This window comes from Phyllostomus discolor, chromosome 7 (assembly GCF_004126475.2).
Source record: "Phyllostomus discolor isolate MPI-MPIP mPhyDis1 chromosome 7, mPhyDis1.pri.v3, whole genome shotgun sequence".
NCBI lineage: Eukaryota > Metazoa > Chordata > Mammalia > Chiroptera > Phyllostomidae > Phyllostomus > Phyllostomus discolor.
Window position 1 is genome coordinate 121,085,842 of NC_040909.2, and position 16,219 is coordinate 121,102,060.

At 33.3% G+C, this 16,219-nt stretch overlaps 1 protein-coding gene across 1 annotated transcript in view; it reads right to left on the reverse strand.

Annotated features, from left to right (window-relative positions):
• Window positions 1–16,219, reverse strand: part of CSMD3 (CUB and Sushi multiple domains 3) — an 893,237-nt gene that overhangs the window by 588,552 nt on the left and 288,466 nt on the right. Inside the window, 1 exon segment of the mRNA XM_028533680.2 lies at window positions 7,659–7,771. Within this exon segment, the coding sequence (XP_028389481.1) occupies window positions 7,659–7,771 (113 nt within the window).

The window sequence follows — 16,219 nt, forward strand, 5'->3', positions numbered from 1 at the left end:
AACTTTAAAAGTTTCAGCATCTACCCCAAGGTTACTGAATTAACATAAAAGAGACTATTCTAGAAGAGATTGAAAAGTTTTAAGTTTAGTCTATTATCAGCAGGAATCTGTGGGCCAAATTAAAATGTTGCTGTATAGTGATATTTTTGTTCGGTTTTCCAGTTGTTGAGTGCAATATTTTAAACTCACTATATGTTTCAGAAAATATTGTTCATATTATAAGTGCATATTTGATATATTATCTCCAATTCACAATAGTTGTCCTATTTGAAGATAGTAATCTAAACCACAATAATTTTACTAAAATATTTCTAGCTTCTCACAAATTCCAAGTGCCTGTAACATGCAGTTAATATAATTTCCCTTTCACTTTATAAAATATATCAGTAGCCCTGGCTGGCATAGCTCAGTGGATTGAGTGCGGGCTGCGAACCAAAGTGTCGCAGGTTCGATTCCCAGTCAGGGCACATGCCTGGGTTGCAGGCCATGGCCCCCAGCAACCGCACATTGATGTTTCTCTCTCTCTCTCTCTTTCTCTTTATCCCTCCCTTCCCTCCCTAAAAATAAATTTAAAAAAATAAAAATCTTTAAAAAATATATATATATCAATAAAAGTTTTTGTGTGTGTGTGCATATATGGATTAAACACTGACTGAGAAAGAATACTTGGTAAATATTAAATAATTTTTAAGGAAACAAAATACTGGCTTAAGAAAGAACACTTAGCAAAATAAGCATTAAAGGCCCTTTAAAAAAATAAAATTGTGATATTTTTCCTTTTTACTATTAGAGTTATTCTTATCAATGAATATTGACTCAGTTCCTTAAAAACAATGAAAATTGTATAACAGAATCTTCATTTACTCCTGAATATGCTGATTTCTGTGACTATTTCTTAAGTATACACATTTTTGTTCTTTTACACTTGGCTCAAAAGCCTATTATCATCTGACTTTAAGCAATCCTCCTTATCAAAATCTGATTTAATGTTTCCAAGTGCAACCTTTTCTCATGAATGATGTCTATCACTCACAGGTAGTCTCAGCACTAATACATAACATAACTCAATCAGAATAAAAAGAACTATAGAAAGGCAAGATAAAGGAAATAACATTATTCCTGACATACTACTTTATTTCTAAAATCTCATTTTATGGGCATATATATGTGTGTATAGATTATATGTATATATGATATACAATGTGTTGTGTATATAAGCTTTAAAACTGTATTCCAACTCTAAATATAGTCACATGGCTTAATTTTAATTCATGAATGTTAAAATGTATAGCAAGATGAAGTATTTTACTATAAACTATGTTTGACTAGAGTGAAGCAAATTAATCACTAGCATTGTGTTTCTGATACACAACACTTAGCTCAGTTTTCCAGGCTGTGTTTTGAAGTGGAATTTCTATTTGAGGGAAATTTGAAATTAAATGACAGCCAGTTTACTGTCAAACACACCCACAATTGATGCACTGAATTTTGAGCTGAAAGATATATAAAAATTGGTTAAATAAATTTTGAAGACAGAAATGAAAAATTAAGTATAGTCAGCTATGGAAGAATTTAATCCAATCATTTTATCAGCTAATGTGGTAAAAGTCCTTAAATTTTATACTGGTATAACTGTAAAATATACACTTTCATCACAAAAAAATCTTTTTGGGAGTTTTTATTGGCTGTTTTAGATAGATCAATGTTTACTTAGACAAACCATTTTGCCTACTAAATACGTTATTTTCATGATCTCTGATGACTGTGTTGACAATGTACTAATTAAGATGATAAATCTGAAAAACTAGACAGGTTCATAAAGCAAAAAGAAAAAAAGAAGTTTCTTATTGTTAAACAGTCAGTAAAATAAAAGAGAATTTCCAGATAAAAGTAATTATTTTGAATTGAGTGATGTGAAGAAAAATGATGATTTTAATAAAAATCAAAAGAAAATAAACCAAAAATACAAGACTAGAAATTATTCTCAAACACTGAAGACCAATGAAATTCAACATCCTGTTCTCTCAAAACTCAGTTAATGAAAATAACTAGCTTGCCCTACAAGTTTAAAATAATGCAGTTTGTCTATGTACAAAAAGGAAATTATTTTGAGATAAGGATTCAGTTTATGAATTTCCCCACAGCATATTCTCACTAAAAATTAAATAATATGATAGCCCTGACTGGCGTAGCTCAGTGGATTGAGTGTGGGCTGCGAACCAAAGTGTCGCAGGTTCAATTCCCAGTCAGGGCACATGTCTGGGGTGCAGGCCACAGCCCCCAGCAACTGCACATTGATGTTTCTCTCTCTCTCTCTCTTTCTCCCTCCTTTTCCTATCTAAAAAATAAATAAAATCTTTTAAAAAATAAAAATAATACAATAATATGGGGAAAAAACATATTCAGCAAGGCTTCTTGAATTGTGCTGACAAAGCCCTGTTCACTCTCTTTACAGAAACTCCTATTTGCCCACGCCCAGCATTCCCATGACAATGAACTACACCTGTGCTCTTGGAGCCACAGTTTTGACCCTCATTTATGGTGTCACCCTCTCACCTGCAACCTAGAAATCATGCACCTGACCCACACAGATAGTTATCGAATAGAGGAGGCGTTTTATGATTAGAATGGTGGGTATGATTCCCAGTCTTATATCAACAATGGACATATAAAGGTACTGATGTTGGGCCCTGTTTTTAAACCTGGGCTAATGTATGATTTAAAAAATTTGGTTATACAGAGCAAACTGCTTCTCATTTTTACTTACGAAAATAAGTTCTGTCTTAAAATTGGGTTAAAGGTAAAGTGCTGTTTCCTGGGACAAACATTGTTTTCCATTTTTAATTGCTTGTTGAATTTGAATTTTATGTTTGAGCACAATTTTTAAATGATTTGTACCTCGTGGTTAGAAAGTGAATTTCTCACCACTCCATAGGGTTGATTACCTCATTCCTCTGAAGCATCCTCCTTCCCTGCATATCTGACATTTACTATAAGAAGTCTTACTATCTTTTGGTTTGCACAACGACAAAGCGTCTGGGTACTGTGACTTTAACTGATGGGGAAATTAAGGCTCAGCCAACTCAAACAGCAATTGCTAGCCTCATTATTTAATCCTCATTGTCGGACTCCAAATCCTACACATTGTTTAATATACTATGCTGCATTCCCAATAATATTATTTATCTTTCTTCAGTAACTGTGCAAATACACTTGTCAAAACATTTCCATGTGTAAACAATGGAGTAAAAACCCCCAAGTTATTTTAACATTAATTATGTGCATCAAAATGCCAAGGGCCTCTGGGTAACTGAGGGTAATGGCAGTGCATTTTCAATACCACTTGAAGGATTGGTCTATGAAATATGTTTCCTTACCAAAAAATACACAGGTGATACAAAATTATGATAACCTCTTTGAGAACCTGCATAAATATTATTATTCATAAATTAAAATTATGAATAATCTATTAATATTACATCTATTAATATTATAATACATCTATTAATATTGATGTATCTTTGCTAAATTGAAAATAAGAGTCTATAAAATACTAAACCGCATAAGAAGTACATGAACAATATTATGTAAGAAAAGAGAAATCAAAATGTGATAAAATCTATAAGGATCTAGATTTAATCTACAAGATAGAATAGCAATATACTTTGGCATTTGGAATTGATTAAATGCTGCAGGTCCTAAAGTTACATGTCCAAGACAAGTTTGTCATTATCTAAAGCTACAGCATCTGTGCACATTAAAAAAAAAGGTTAAATGTATAATAACTTAAAATGAAAAATACTGTAATGATATTAGTACTTGAATAACTGAGGTTTATGGATAAAGAATACTTTTAATAAACATCATCATCTAGAGATAAAATATTCTGTATTAGTAAAATGAGTGTCAACAAAAAATCTTCCAATTTGGAAATTAAGAAAACATGATCACAATGGAATGCAGCACAGCAGAAAGAAAGAAGGAGCTCCTACCCTTTGTGACAGCATGGATGGAACTGGAAAGCATTATACTAAGTGAAGTAAGCCAGACAATGAAAGACAAATACCATATGATCTCACCTATGAGTGGAACCTAATCAACAAAACAAACGTGCAAACAAAATATAACCAGAGACATCGAAATAAGAACAAACTGACAGTAATCAGAAGGGAGGGGGAAGGGGGATAATGGCAAAAAAGGAGAAGGGTCATCAAGGAACATGTACATGGGATCCATGGACAAAGCCAAAGCTGGGTAGCATCAAGTGGAGGGGGGGAATGGGGATGGGTGGGGCAGGGTTGGGGAGTGGTGGGAGGAAAATGGAGACAACTTTGCTTCAACAACAGTAAAAATATTTTTAAAAAGAAAGAAAACATGATCAAATATTGATAGAAATGGAAAATAAATAAACTGTAGGTTTGCAATAAGACCAAATGACAATAATATGTAGATGTCAATAAATAAATTAAAATTTTCAAACACCACATCAGGTTATACTATTTAAAAGTAGGAAATTGCACAATTCGAGTTCTCATTAAAAGACGTTTAATGGAACTTGAATACAGGAACATTATTGAAAATAAAGACTAAAATAGTAAAATGATACTGAAATTATTTTCATTAGGGAGAGTTGAAAATAAAAGAGGAAATATTTAAAAGCATAGAAGAGATAACAGAGGTTTAAAAGAAGAGACTTCCAGTAAAAAAGAGGTGCTTTTGTTGATTTTTGATAAGAGCAGACATATGGAATGGGTGATCTGGGAGAGGGAAAGCATTTTCTGTATCAAAGGGATTTTATTTAAATCAGTACTTTCCTTAGCACTCTTGAGTTACAACAGAACTACATTGTCAGCGTGTTCTCAAACTCGGTTTAATCCCATTTATATTATAATATCTAAACCAATAAAGACGCAAGCCTATAACAGAACTTGATGGAAGCTCTATTGGGGAGAGCATATTGTTGTATCTATGTGACTACTCTATGGATTATGCAATTAACTCTAAAAACAGCTGCTGGCATTTAGGAACTCTTAGGAGTATACAGTTCATTGTCATGGTGTTTCATAAGACCCAGGAAAATAGAAATGCTATGAGGAAAATAATCGTCTTTGGCAGTCTAAGTTCCATTAAACAACTAAATATTTAAAATATTTTAAATAATTGATAATAATTCTCGATAAAATGTTGAGTTATAAGAAACTCTTACACGGAGAGTTGGTTGTGACTGTTGTATATTATACTCCAGACATTTCCGATCTTGAATCAGTTTTCATTGAGATACCACTGAAATTAAATGGTAGCATGGGATAATCTAAAAAGCATGATTCTCACTTCATGCTAGGGCATGTATATCAGCGTGTCAGAATTATGATTTTTACAGCCATTTAAGTTTGCTTATTAGAGTTTTCAGTACACATTTATTTGATTGTAGTTTTAAAAATTGCTTCTCCAATTGAACTTATATTGTCTAAGTAAAATATAATTTGGAGATAATGCAACAAGAAAATCAAGCCTGCGCTTGATCTTAGCCAAAAGGCCAAGAAGCAATTTGAAAATCAAGTCTGAATCAGAAAAGTTTTAAAAGGATACAACGAAAGGTGTATTTTTGTATAATAATTTTTTCTTGATCTTTTTAGAAAATCATAGCTTCTATATTTTAGGCCACTTTATTTTTTCTTTATAGTGTAAATATAGATTATAAGATTATATTCAAAATTATCATCTTTTAACTTTTTTCCTGCTGAAAATAGAAATAATTCATACCCCATAAAACACTTCCTTTCTGTTTTACTACAGTGAATTCATCGATATGCTATTTTTCAGTGATGAAACCAGACAGACAATGCTAGAAAATAAAACTGAATCCTGAAAAACTATAAAAGTCAATTTAGGATCAGCAAGTAAAATATTGAAAATGATAATTAAATACATAAATCTACTGGCAGCTTTGCACTACTGTCTTGTAATGCAAAATAACCCTATTGACCAGTTTCATGAAACCGTACTGCATAAAGCAAATGAAGTACCATTTTATTTTGGGGAGAGATTTATTTTTCCTCCAGAAAAATCTATTTAAATAGAAATTTATACATTTCTATTTAAATATGAAATGAGTGCTATTTTATTCATATTAAGATAAAGAAGAAGAGGCACCTGATTTAAAGATTCTATGACCACATGGGTCATAGATGGTAAGCCTTTTGAATTTCCCCATGCCATTCACCTTAACTCAGGGCAGAGGGGAAGCAGAGCCATACAATCTTGTGGATGAACAACTCAGGGGAGAAATGCAGGCTCCACAACAATCACTCTTTTCAATTAAAAAAAGTCCTCTGATTTTTGAAGTACAGAAGCATTTTAGAAATTTAAATTGGAAACTCAAAATATTGTTCAAATTTAAAGGTGACTTAGGTTAAAATGGAAAGATTCAAATTACTATGGTTTTGACAGTTATTTTTAATAATATATAATAAAAATTTCTATGAATATTTAATTTTTAATTTTAAAGTGTAGTGTTCTATGATGAGTAATATATTCTGAAGAATGTTAATATTATGCATAGCTTTAAGAGCACATTTGCATTCATATTTCTTTTTGAATTCACTACATTAGAAATATAAATTATAGATTTTTCTACAGTGGATTTTGTCTAAAACCTTTACTATCAAGTTACTTTTTTCAGTGAATTTTATTACAGTGATACCAAATACACTATTATAAGTGTCAAAATACCATCACATCACTCTGTTGCAGTTAGTGCAAGAGATCGTAGTGATAGGGCAATAAAGAGAGGATGCTGGTCCTTGAAATATAAATTGACTGTTAAGATTTGTACCCCAGAAAAACATGTGGTCTAATACCATTTTTGGTATAGACTATAAGCTGGCTAAAGTCACCATACTAAGTTTTCAAAGCGCTTAAGCCTGAAGACTACCAAAAAGGAAATCATTAAAAGAAAACAAAGAAATAGATGGGAAAATGTAACTGGCAATGCTCACTATTCCCTGAACAGTAGCTGATACACTACTGAAAATGAAATAAATTATTTACATAATAGTCTGAGGATAAAGTGCACTAAACCCATATAATATGACTAAACACTGTAGAAGCTACAGTCTCATTAGTACTCCATCTTCATAATAATCTTATTATAAACAGAGAGTGTTTTCAAGTTATTATACAAAGTATTATATCCCACTTATTCAAAATTATACCTGTTAATAAAAATGGTAGATAAGAAACTTAAAAAGGTTAATTAAACTAGCAATAGCAGGCACACTGCACAGGGGAGTTAATTTCAATTGAGGAAGAGACTGCTTACAACTGCAGGTTTTCTGCAGTGTTTGGAGATGCAGCTTCAGGTAGCACGTCCAATTCCTGAAGCACTTTATGGAAGTAAAATATAACATTTGTCACATGCTACCTTTCAGAGGTTGTCATACTCCTTGTCCTGAAACTGTGCTATAAAAATCAACTAAGTTTTACACTGTAATTTAGCTATGATAATATCATTACCCTAGCAAGAGAATGACCATTTTTGCTTGTTCAAATGACCATTTATTAATGCTAAAGATATGTTGCTTCTATCACAAAATGCAGTCGTGTATACCGAAATCATTGTACACATCAAAAGAGGCAGAAGTGGGCATGAAATATACCTTGATACGGAGCACTAAAGCCACGATATCTGTGATTGCTGTCGGTAACGAAATGCAGTCTGAGCCAGTTTTTGTTGCTGATAATTGGTGGCGGTATATTCATTCCAGACAACCTGAATTATGGAAGACAACAACAACGCAAATTTAAAAGGCTTTTCAGCAGTAAACGTTTTTAATTGAATTGGGGCCCCCTAAAGTTTTTCTAGCTGTACATTACAATATTTGTGACTTTGTATTATTAACTTTTAAATCACAGATGAAATAGTTGTTTTATGCATAGAAAAGTCAATAATAGAATAGCATAATTTCACACACATTTTGTGTCTATTAGGTTTCATATATTAATAAAATCAATAAAGTGCCTATCGTCGTTTATTCACCCAAACTTCTTGCATAGATATTAATGAACCTACAGGAAGCTGAGCTAATGGTGCAGGTGATCATGTTCCCTATGTTATTATGGATACAGTATAGTTACAAAACAGAAAGACTTCAAAGCAGTAGGTATACTTTTCCCTTCTAATATATTTTCAGTATTTCACATTTGGTGACAAGTTTCACAATTTCATTTCACAGGACAGAACTATTTTAACATAATTTCACAATGCTATAATTTTTTTTGATTAACTTTCTTTATAAAATACAGGGTCTGGCACAAATAACGCCCCCTTTTGTTTTTACAAAATCTTTTATTACAAAGTCATAAGCATGCAATTCTGTAACATAACAATATCATACTCAAGCACAGAATATGACATTTTAGGTGAAATATTCAAATTAAAACTATAAATGATTGCACCCATATTATTATTACTCTATCTACCAAACTCAAGCAGGTGTTGCTTCTGCCAGACCCTGTATATTTTTATAATGCACTAAAGATCTGCTTGATAAAAAAAATATTCTATTTTGGATATATGAGGTCTGTCCAGAAGGTATCTAGCCATGTTATATGAAAAATAGAGACATTTACTGAGGAACATACACAATACAACGTAGCTAGTCACAAAAAGTAAGAAAGCTTTTTATAATTTCCTTAGAGCAAAATCTTGAAACTATGCCCTAGATATTTCTAGGTGTGTTATAAAGCCAAGGTTTTCTCAAAAGAAATAATATTATAGAGTTAAGGAGACTTTTAGACTACGGTTTTCTCATAACTAGTATATGCTGTATCTTTACCATTCTTCAAAACATAACACTTTTTTCTTTATCAGAAGGCAAAATGAACAGCTGATTTCTGTGTGTGTATGTGAGTGTCCGTGTGGTGCGTATAACTCTTCTCCTAGTCAATCTAGGGAGCCACTAGGAGGACACTGGAACATTTGTCACTGTGCATGTATAATCAGTAGTGAAGTTTAGCGATGGTGATGAGAGCAAGCGGCCTTTATCCAACATCATCCTCCCTTACCCTCACAAACCAACATTACCTAGCATGTTTGGGAGCTCACAGTGACTGACGGCCAGCTAAGTCATGGAAGTCTGAATTCACCTTTATTGTACCACTGTGCCCTTGGGTATATAGCCTGGGCTTGTGTACTAATGTAACCTAATTTTCTTGGCCTCTCCTATAAACAAGTTGGGTTTTATCCCATAGAGTTCTCATGTCCCTTCCTTTTTTGGATTCTGTCTTTAACTTTATCAATACCATATTTTCTCTTTTTATAGTGGTGTTTCTCTTTATGTGTCCAGCCGGTTTGTTTTTCCTATCAGAATTTAGTAAACATAAGTAATTCATCTGTACAATTTTAAGACTCAAGTTTTAAGATTTTCACTTCATTGCATCCATAAAATATCCATTTTACATTTACTTTGTCTACTTATTGCTCAGTTTGGTTCAAAAAACAATTTAATGAAAAAAATATTTGGATTTGATATAATTTAATTTTCAATAGAGTAGCATGTTTCATGCCAGATTTTGATTTATAATTTGGTTCTCTTCAATTCCCTGATCTGATAAGCATAAATATTCTTTCAGAAAAGTTTAAATTATTTTTGACAGACTGTACATATTTTTTAATGTAATGAGTCTATATTTCATGGATGGTTGTAATACAGTAAAGTACAGGGTACTGGTTACCTAGTACTGCTCGTTAATTAAACACAACTTACACAATAAGACTTTTCTTATGCTTTATGCAGAATAGTAGTAAGTTAATCTACTCATCTTTGTACCCTTTTTTACATGTTATCAGAGGATGTCTTAGAAATAGAAAAGTAAAAATATGTGCCACATAAAGTCCATCAAACTAATTGTTTTTTTATTGTAATTTTCCCATTACCATTTAGTCCTCTTTTACCACTCTGTCCCCCAAATCACCAAACTGTTGTCCATGTCCATGAGTCCTTGTCCTTGATCTCTACACTCCCTACTCTCCCGCCTCCCTTAGCTGTCGTCCTGCTCTCCATCTATGAGTCTGTCTCTATTATGCTTGTTAGTTCAGTTTGTTCATCAGGTTCCACATATGAGTAAAATCATATGGTATTTTTCTTTCTCTGACTGGCTTATTTCACTTGTAATGTTTTCCACATCCATTCATACTGTTGCAAAGGGTAAAATTTTCTTTTTTACAACTGAGTAGAATTCCATTATGTAAACGTCCCAGCGTCGTTTCATCCTCTCGTCTACTGATGGGCTCGCAGGCTGCTTCCATATCCTGGTGACTGCAAATAAGGCTGCAATGAACACAGGGGCACTTATGTTCTTTCAAATTAGTGCTTTGCGTTCCTTCAGATATATTCCCACAACTGAGATTGCTGGTTCAACGGGCAGATACATTTTTAATTTTTTGAGGTATCTCCATTCTGGGTATTTCCATATTGGCTGCACCAATCTGCATTCCCACCAACAGTCCAAAAGTCTTCCCCTTCCTCCACATCCTCGTCAGCATTTGTTGGTTGGTTATTTATCGAAGAAAACCATTCTGACAGTTGTGAAATATTTGTCATTTTCATTTCTGTTATGGTTAGTGATGTTGAGCATTTTTTCATATGTCTGTTGGCCACGTGTATGCCCTCTATAGAGAATTGTCTATTCAGGTCCTTTGCCCATTTTCTAATTCGGTTGCTTGTTTTTTTGATGTTGAGTTTTTAAGTTCTTTAAAATTTTAGATACTAACCCCTTATCAGATGTATCAGCAAATTACATTCTGTCCTCCTGTGGGTTGTCTCTTTATTTTGTTGATGTTTTCCTTTGCTGTGCAAAAACTCTTCATTTTGATGTAGTCCCCTTTGCTTATTTTTTCTTTTGTTTCTCTTGTTTGAGGAGACATATCTGATAAAATATTACTATGAGCCGTATCTAAGATTTTGCTGCCTATGTTTTCTTCTATGATATTTATGGTTTGGGTCTAACATTTAAGTCTTCAATCCACTTTGAATTTATTATTTTGCATTAAGAAGAAAGTAATCTCATTTCATATTCCTGCATGTATCTGTCTAATTTCTCCAACACCATTTATTGAGTAAACCCTCTTTAGTCCATTGTATGTGTCTGCTTCCTCTGTCAAATACTAATTGATTATAAAGATGTAGGTTTATTTCTAGGCTTTCTATTCTGTTCCATTGATCTATGTGTCTGTTTTTATGCCAGTACCATGCTATTTTGATTATTATAGCCTTACATTGTAGTTTCGTATTAGGTAGCATGATTCCTCCAACTTTGTTCTTCTTTCTCAGGATTGCTGTTGCTATGTGTGGCCTTTTGTGGTTCCATACAAATTTTTGAAATAGTTGGTCTATTACTGTGAAATGCGTCATTGGAATCTTTCTTATATGCAATTTATATGTACTGAACACGCTCCAAGCTGGTTGGTTAGCTATTGAGATAACAAAGATATCACTCTCAAGGGACTTACATTCTGGTGGAGGAAGAGAATAATAAACACATGAATGAAAAAATATGTATATAGCATGACAGGCTTTTATAAATACTATTAGTGAAACTAAGTAGTGTGAGAAAAATATAGAGTGATGTGATTAGATAGATCAGAAAGGGGGCTCTCTGAGAATGGCCCATTAGTTGAATACTGAAGGAAGTGAAGCCACAAACCACATAGGTATCTGACATGTGGTATATACAAAGAACCTTGAACTGGGCTCCATGGCTGGAGTGGAGTGACTGCCAAATGCAAGGGTTAGAGATGATGTTAGAGGGATGGCATTTGGCCAACATTATGTAGAATCTTGTGCAGAAGCTATTGGAATATTTTTATTAGAGGAGTGTCAGATCTGCTTTGCATTTTACAAAATCTGAGCTGTTGTGTTTAACAGAGAATGGCTGCTACCAGCGGAGGTTATTCAGGCGATTGTTGCTGGTGTACTCTGGAAATAAAGTTGATGGCGGTGGAGACAGAGCTTGTTCCCTGAATTAATTTTTCTGCGAGTCAAAGGAGTTTGTAAGAAAGGGAAGAGCTAAAGATGATTTCAAAAGTTTGGTCTAAGCAACTGAAGAGATGAAGCATCCCTAACTGAGATGGAGGAGAATGTCGGAAGTGGGTATCTTGGAGGTATGAGTGGGTGCCCAGTTTTGAACTTGTGCAGTTTTTAGTACTTATCAGAAACTCAAGCAGAGCTATCAAATTCACAGTTGAATATAGAAGTCACTAGTGCATATGCATGGTTATTAAAGCCATGTTTCTAGACTGAGTCATCAAGAGAATAAGTGTTCATACTGAGGAGCAGAGGACCGAGAACTTACTCTGCTCTGGTTCCCTCCACCAAGGTCAACCCCAGAGCCACAGCAGAGAGAAAGATGGAAAGAGAACTTTGAAAAGTCTTCTCCAACAGGAGAATATGTGGATCCTTCCTTGAATCCCTCTGCGGATCAGGGTGTGTGGCAGCTAGTTTTGAGAATGGGAGAATAAAAATAGAAAGAGATATGTTATTCTGCTCTCATTTTTCTTCCACTCTTGCCTTAGTATGTCAATGTGCTCACCTACAGAGTTGGCAACTCCTAAATTCCCCCTCATCTTAACTCGTCTTGGCTGAGTGACAACATAAAGTTGTCACTTAGCCCTGTGCTTCAGATAAAGATTTGTGAAACACAAGTAAGGACCACTAGCTTTGGGGAAGTTTCTTCCCACTGTCCACTGCAAATCTAAATGGTTAGTAGGGTTTAAACTCATACAGTCTAACTTCGAAGCATATTATTTCTAGCAAGTGGTATCAAGTATCTTTATATTAATAATATTTTATCTGTTTCATTTCCTCCCATTTTGTTGTATGCCTTTAATGTCATTTTTTGGAGAAAAACTAATTATATCTGTGTTATCTTATTATAATATTATAAATTGCATTCATGCTTAGAAATCCACTTTTATTCAGAAAATAAGTGAATCTTCCTGTCTACCTCCTACAACATATTTCTGCTTCTATTTTAAGCATTGAAATATTTAATCCTTTTTTAATACATTTTAGTGGAAAGTGGGAGTGAGATATAGGTTGATTTTTTCCCATACAGCTGGCAATTGTCCTAGTACCATTTGGAAATACTGTATTCTCATTTCTTACAGAGATGTTATCAAACCTTATGTTACAATATGTACTAGAATTACTGCTTTGTTTTGTTGACAGCATCCATTTTCATGTGTACCTACAACATGGCTTTAATGATTGCATCTATTTGTATTTTTGTCTGTGGCTAGTCAAAGCTCCACCCTCATTTTACAGTTTTTGAAAAGTTGTAGTTATTTCTACCAGTATTTTTTCCAAACTTATTATCAAGTGTCTAATAAATAATTTTTGAGCTTCTGACTAGAATATTATTGCACTCATTTGGAAAGAATTAAGTCTGGCCCATGACTAAAAATAGTTACCAACTGGAACAGCCGAATCACAAACTAATTAGAATAGACAAGAAAATTACCAGCCTTTTTTTTTTCAAATATTCTTGAGCAAACTCCATACTGTTTTTGAAAATGGTCGCATCAATGTGCATTCCTACCACCAGTGCACTAGGGTTTCCTTTTCACCATATTGTTGCCAATACTTGTTTGTTGATTTATAACAGACCAGTGCAATATGATATCTCACTGTGGTTTTGATTTGCATCTCTCTGATGGCTAGAGATGTTGAGCACTTTTTCATACGTCTATGGGCCATCTGTATGTCCTCCTTAGAGAAGGGTATATTCAGTTCCTCTGCCCCATCCTTAATTGGGTTGTTTGTTTTCTTGGTGTTGAGCTGTATAGATTTTTCATAAATGTTGAAAAATAACCCCTTATCAGATGTATCATCAGCAAATATGTTGTCCTATTCAGTGGGTTGTTTTTTTTTTCATTTTGTTAATGGTTTTCTTTGCTGTGCATATTCTTTGTTTGATGTGGTCTCATGTTTTTTTTTTCTTTTTTCCCCTTGTTCGAGAATATATATCAGAAAAATATTTCTATAAGAGATGTCTGAGATTTTACTGTCTATGTTTTCTTCTAGGATTTTTTATGATTCCATGACTTATATTTAAGTCTTTAATGCATTTTGAGTTTATATTTTATACTAGTATAGCATAAGGAGGTCGAACTGCCTTATGACCCAGTGATTCCATTTTTGGGAACATATTTGAAGAAACCTGAAATGCTAATGTAAAAGAACGCATGCACCCACATGTTCATTGCAGTGTTATTTACAACAGCCAAGATTTGGAAGCAGCCCAAGTACCCATCAGTAGATAAGTGGATAAAAAAGCTGTGGTACAATTACAAAATGGGATATCTTTTGGCCACAGAAAAAGCAGGAAATCTTGCCTTTTAGGATAGCGTAATGGACCAGGAGAGTATTATGCTAAATGAAATAAGGCAGTCACAGAAATACAAATACCATATTATTTCACTTATTTGTGTAATATAATGAAAAAAATAAACAAACAAAATAGAAACAGACTCAGATACAAAGAACAGACTGACAGCTGTCAAAGGGATGGTGGCTGGGGGACTTGTGTAAACGGTAAAGGAATTGAGAAGAAAAAAAAAGAACATACAAAGACAACAGTATGTTTGCTAGAGGAAAAGGGGGTGGGAATGCTGGTAGAGGGGAAAGGGGATAATCGGTGGCTAAAAGAGATTTGACTTTGAGTGGTAAGCATCTGATGCAGTATAGAGAAGATGTGTTACACACTTTAAACCTATATGGTTTTATTAACCAATGTCACCCAAATAAATTCAATAAAAGTACCAGCTGATGCAGTCATCTATCTTCTTTGATATCTCTCAATGCTATGTTTGTCTAGTTTGATTTATCTCTAGTTTCCTCACATCTCCTTTACAATGTATAAATAAGTTGTGCTAATATTAAAAATGAGCCACCCACTGCACAGTATTGATTTTTACATAATTTTGGTAGACCAAGTAAAAAGAATTATTTTTTAAGAATAAGAAATAGGTAACACAAAAGAAGAATACAGAAGCAAAGCAGATCAATAAATATGAAGACCTCCAAAATAGTAGGGCAAGGTATATTCTATGGCATGTGTGTGTGTGTGTGTGTGCTTACATTTACAATTGTACAAAGTCTTTAAAATAAGGAAGATTTGATGATGACATATTTTTAGAAATGAATTTAGGAAGGATTGTACAAATATAAGGGAAGCAGTTAGAATATTTCTTCCCTGTTTCAGATTCACATCATTTGTGATTAGGATTGTTTTCAGTGATTATATGAGTATATGATACACCCATTCCCAAGTCTTAGTGTAAATGACATAGAAAGGGTCATATTGTTTCACATTATAGAATTTTCATACAAAGTTGATTATAACACATCTCAGTCTTACAAAATACTCTAAATAGCTATGAGAATCACATGAAAGGATTTGCTCTTTAACAGTAGATACAATCAGTTATCTGTAGAGGAAATTAAAAATAAAAAAATTAACCTCAGTTTGAATACAAATAAAAAAATTTTAAATAGATATTTAAACCATAAGAGCTCTAAAGTGAAGTAGCATAAATTTAAACATCTCAGAAGTCATACATCTGAGTGATAATGCCTAAATCTGGCTTGCAGGACTGCATGTAACATAACATATATTATGTCTGATTGATAAGAGGAAATGGAATCAAAAGCAATAAATAGAAATCTTGATTTATTCTATAAGCTTTTTAAGCCTATTTAAATTTAAACTGTACAAAAATATTGTTCAAAACATATTTGCATTCTATACTGCACATTCAGTTACCTACAGAGATAAACTATGTGTGGTTGGTGATCTGATTTATAAGCCTGCCAGCAGAGTGCAGAGGCAATGTTGCAGAAACAAAAAGACTACCACGTCCTAAATAAGAAAATAGCATGAAAAAATTACCAAGCTCTTTCAGTGATGGGAGAATCACACGTGTCAAAGCCAGAATACATTCATATCAAGCTTTACAGAATTGTGCTGCAAACTTAAAAAGAAACATTTTAAATATATATTTGTACATATCTATACATTTATTTTAAGCTTTCCATTTTTAGATTCGTGACGTGCCCAGCAATGACATGTCTCCAAATGTGGTTGTCTGAGGGACAAGCTGTTTAAATACATATGCATGAAGCCTCTTTAAGTATAAAGTGTTAGGCATGTGAACCAA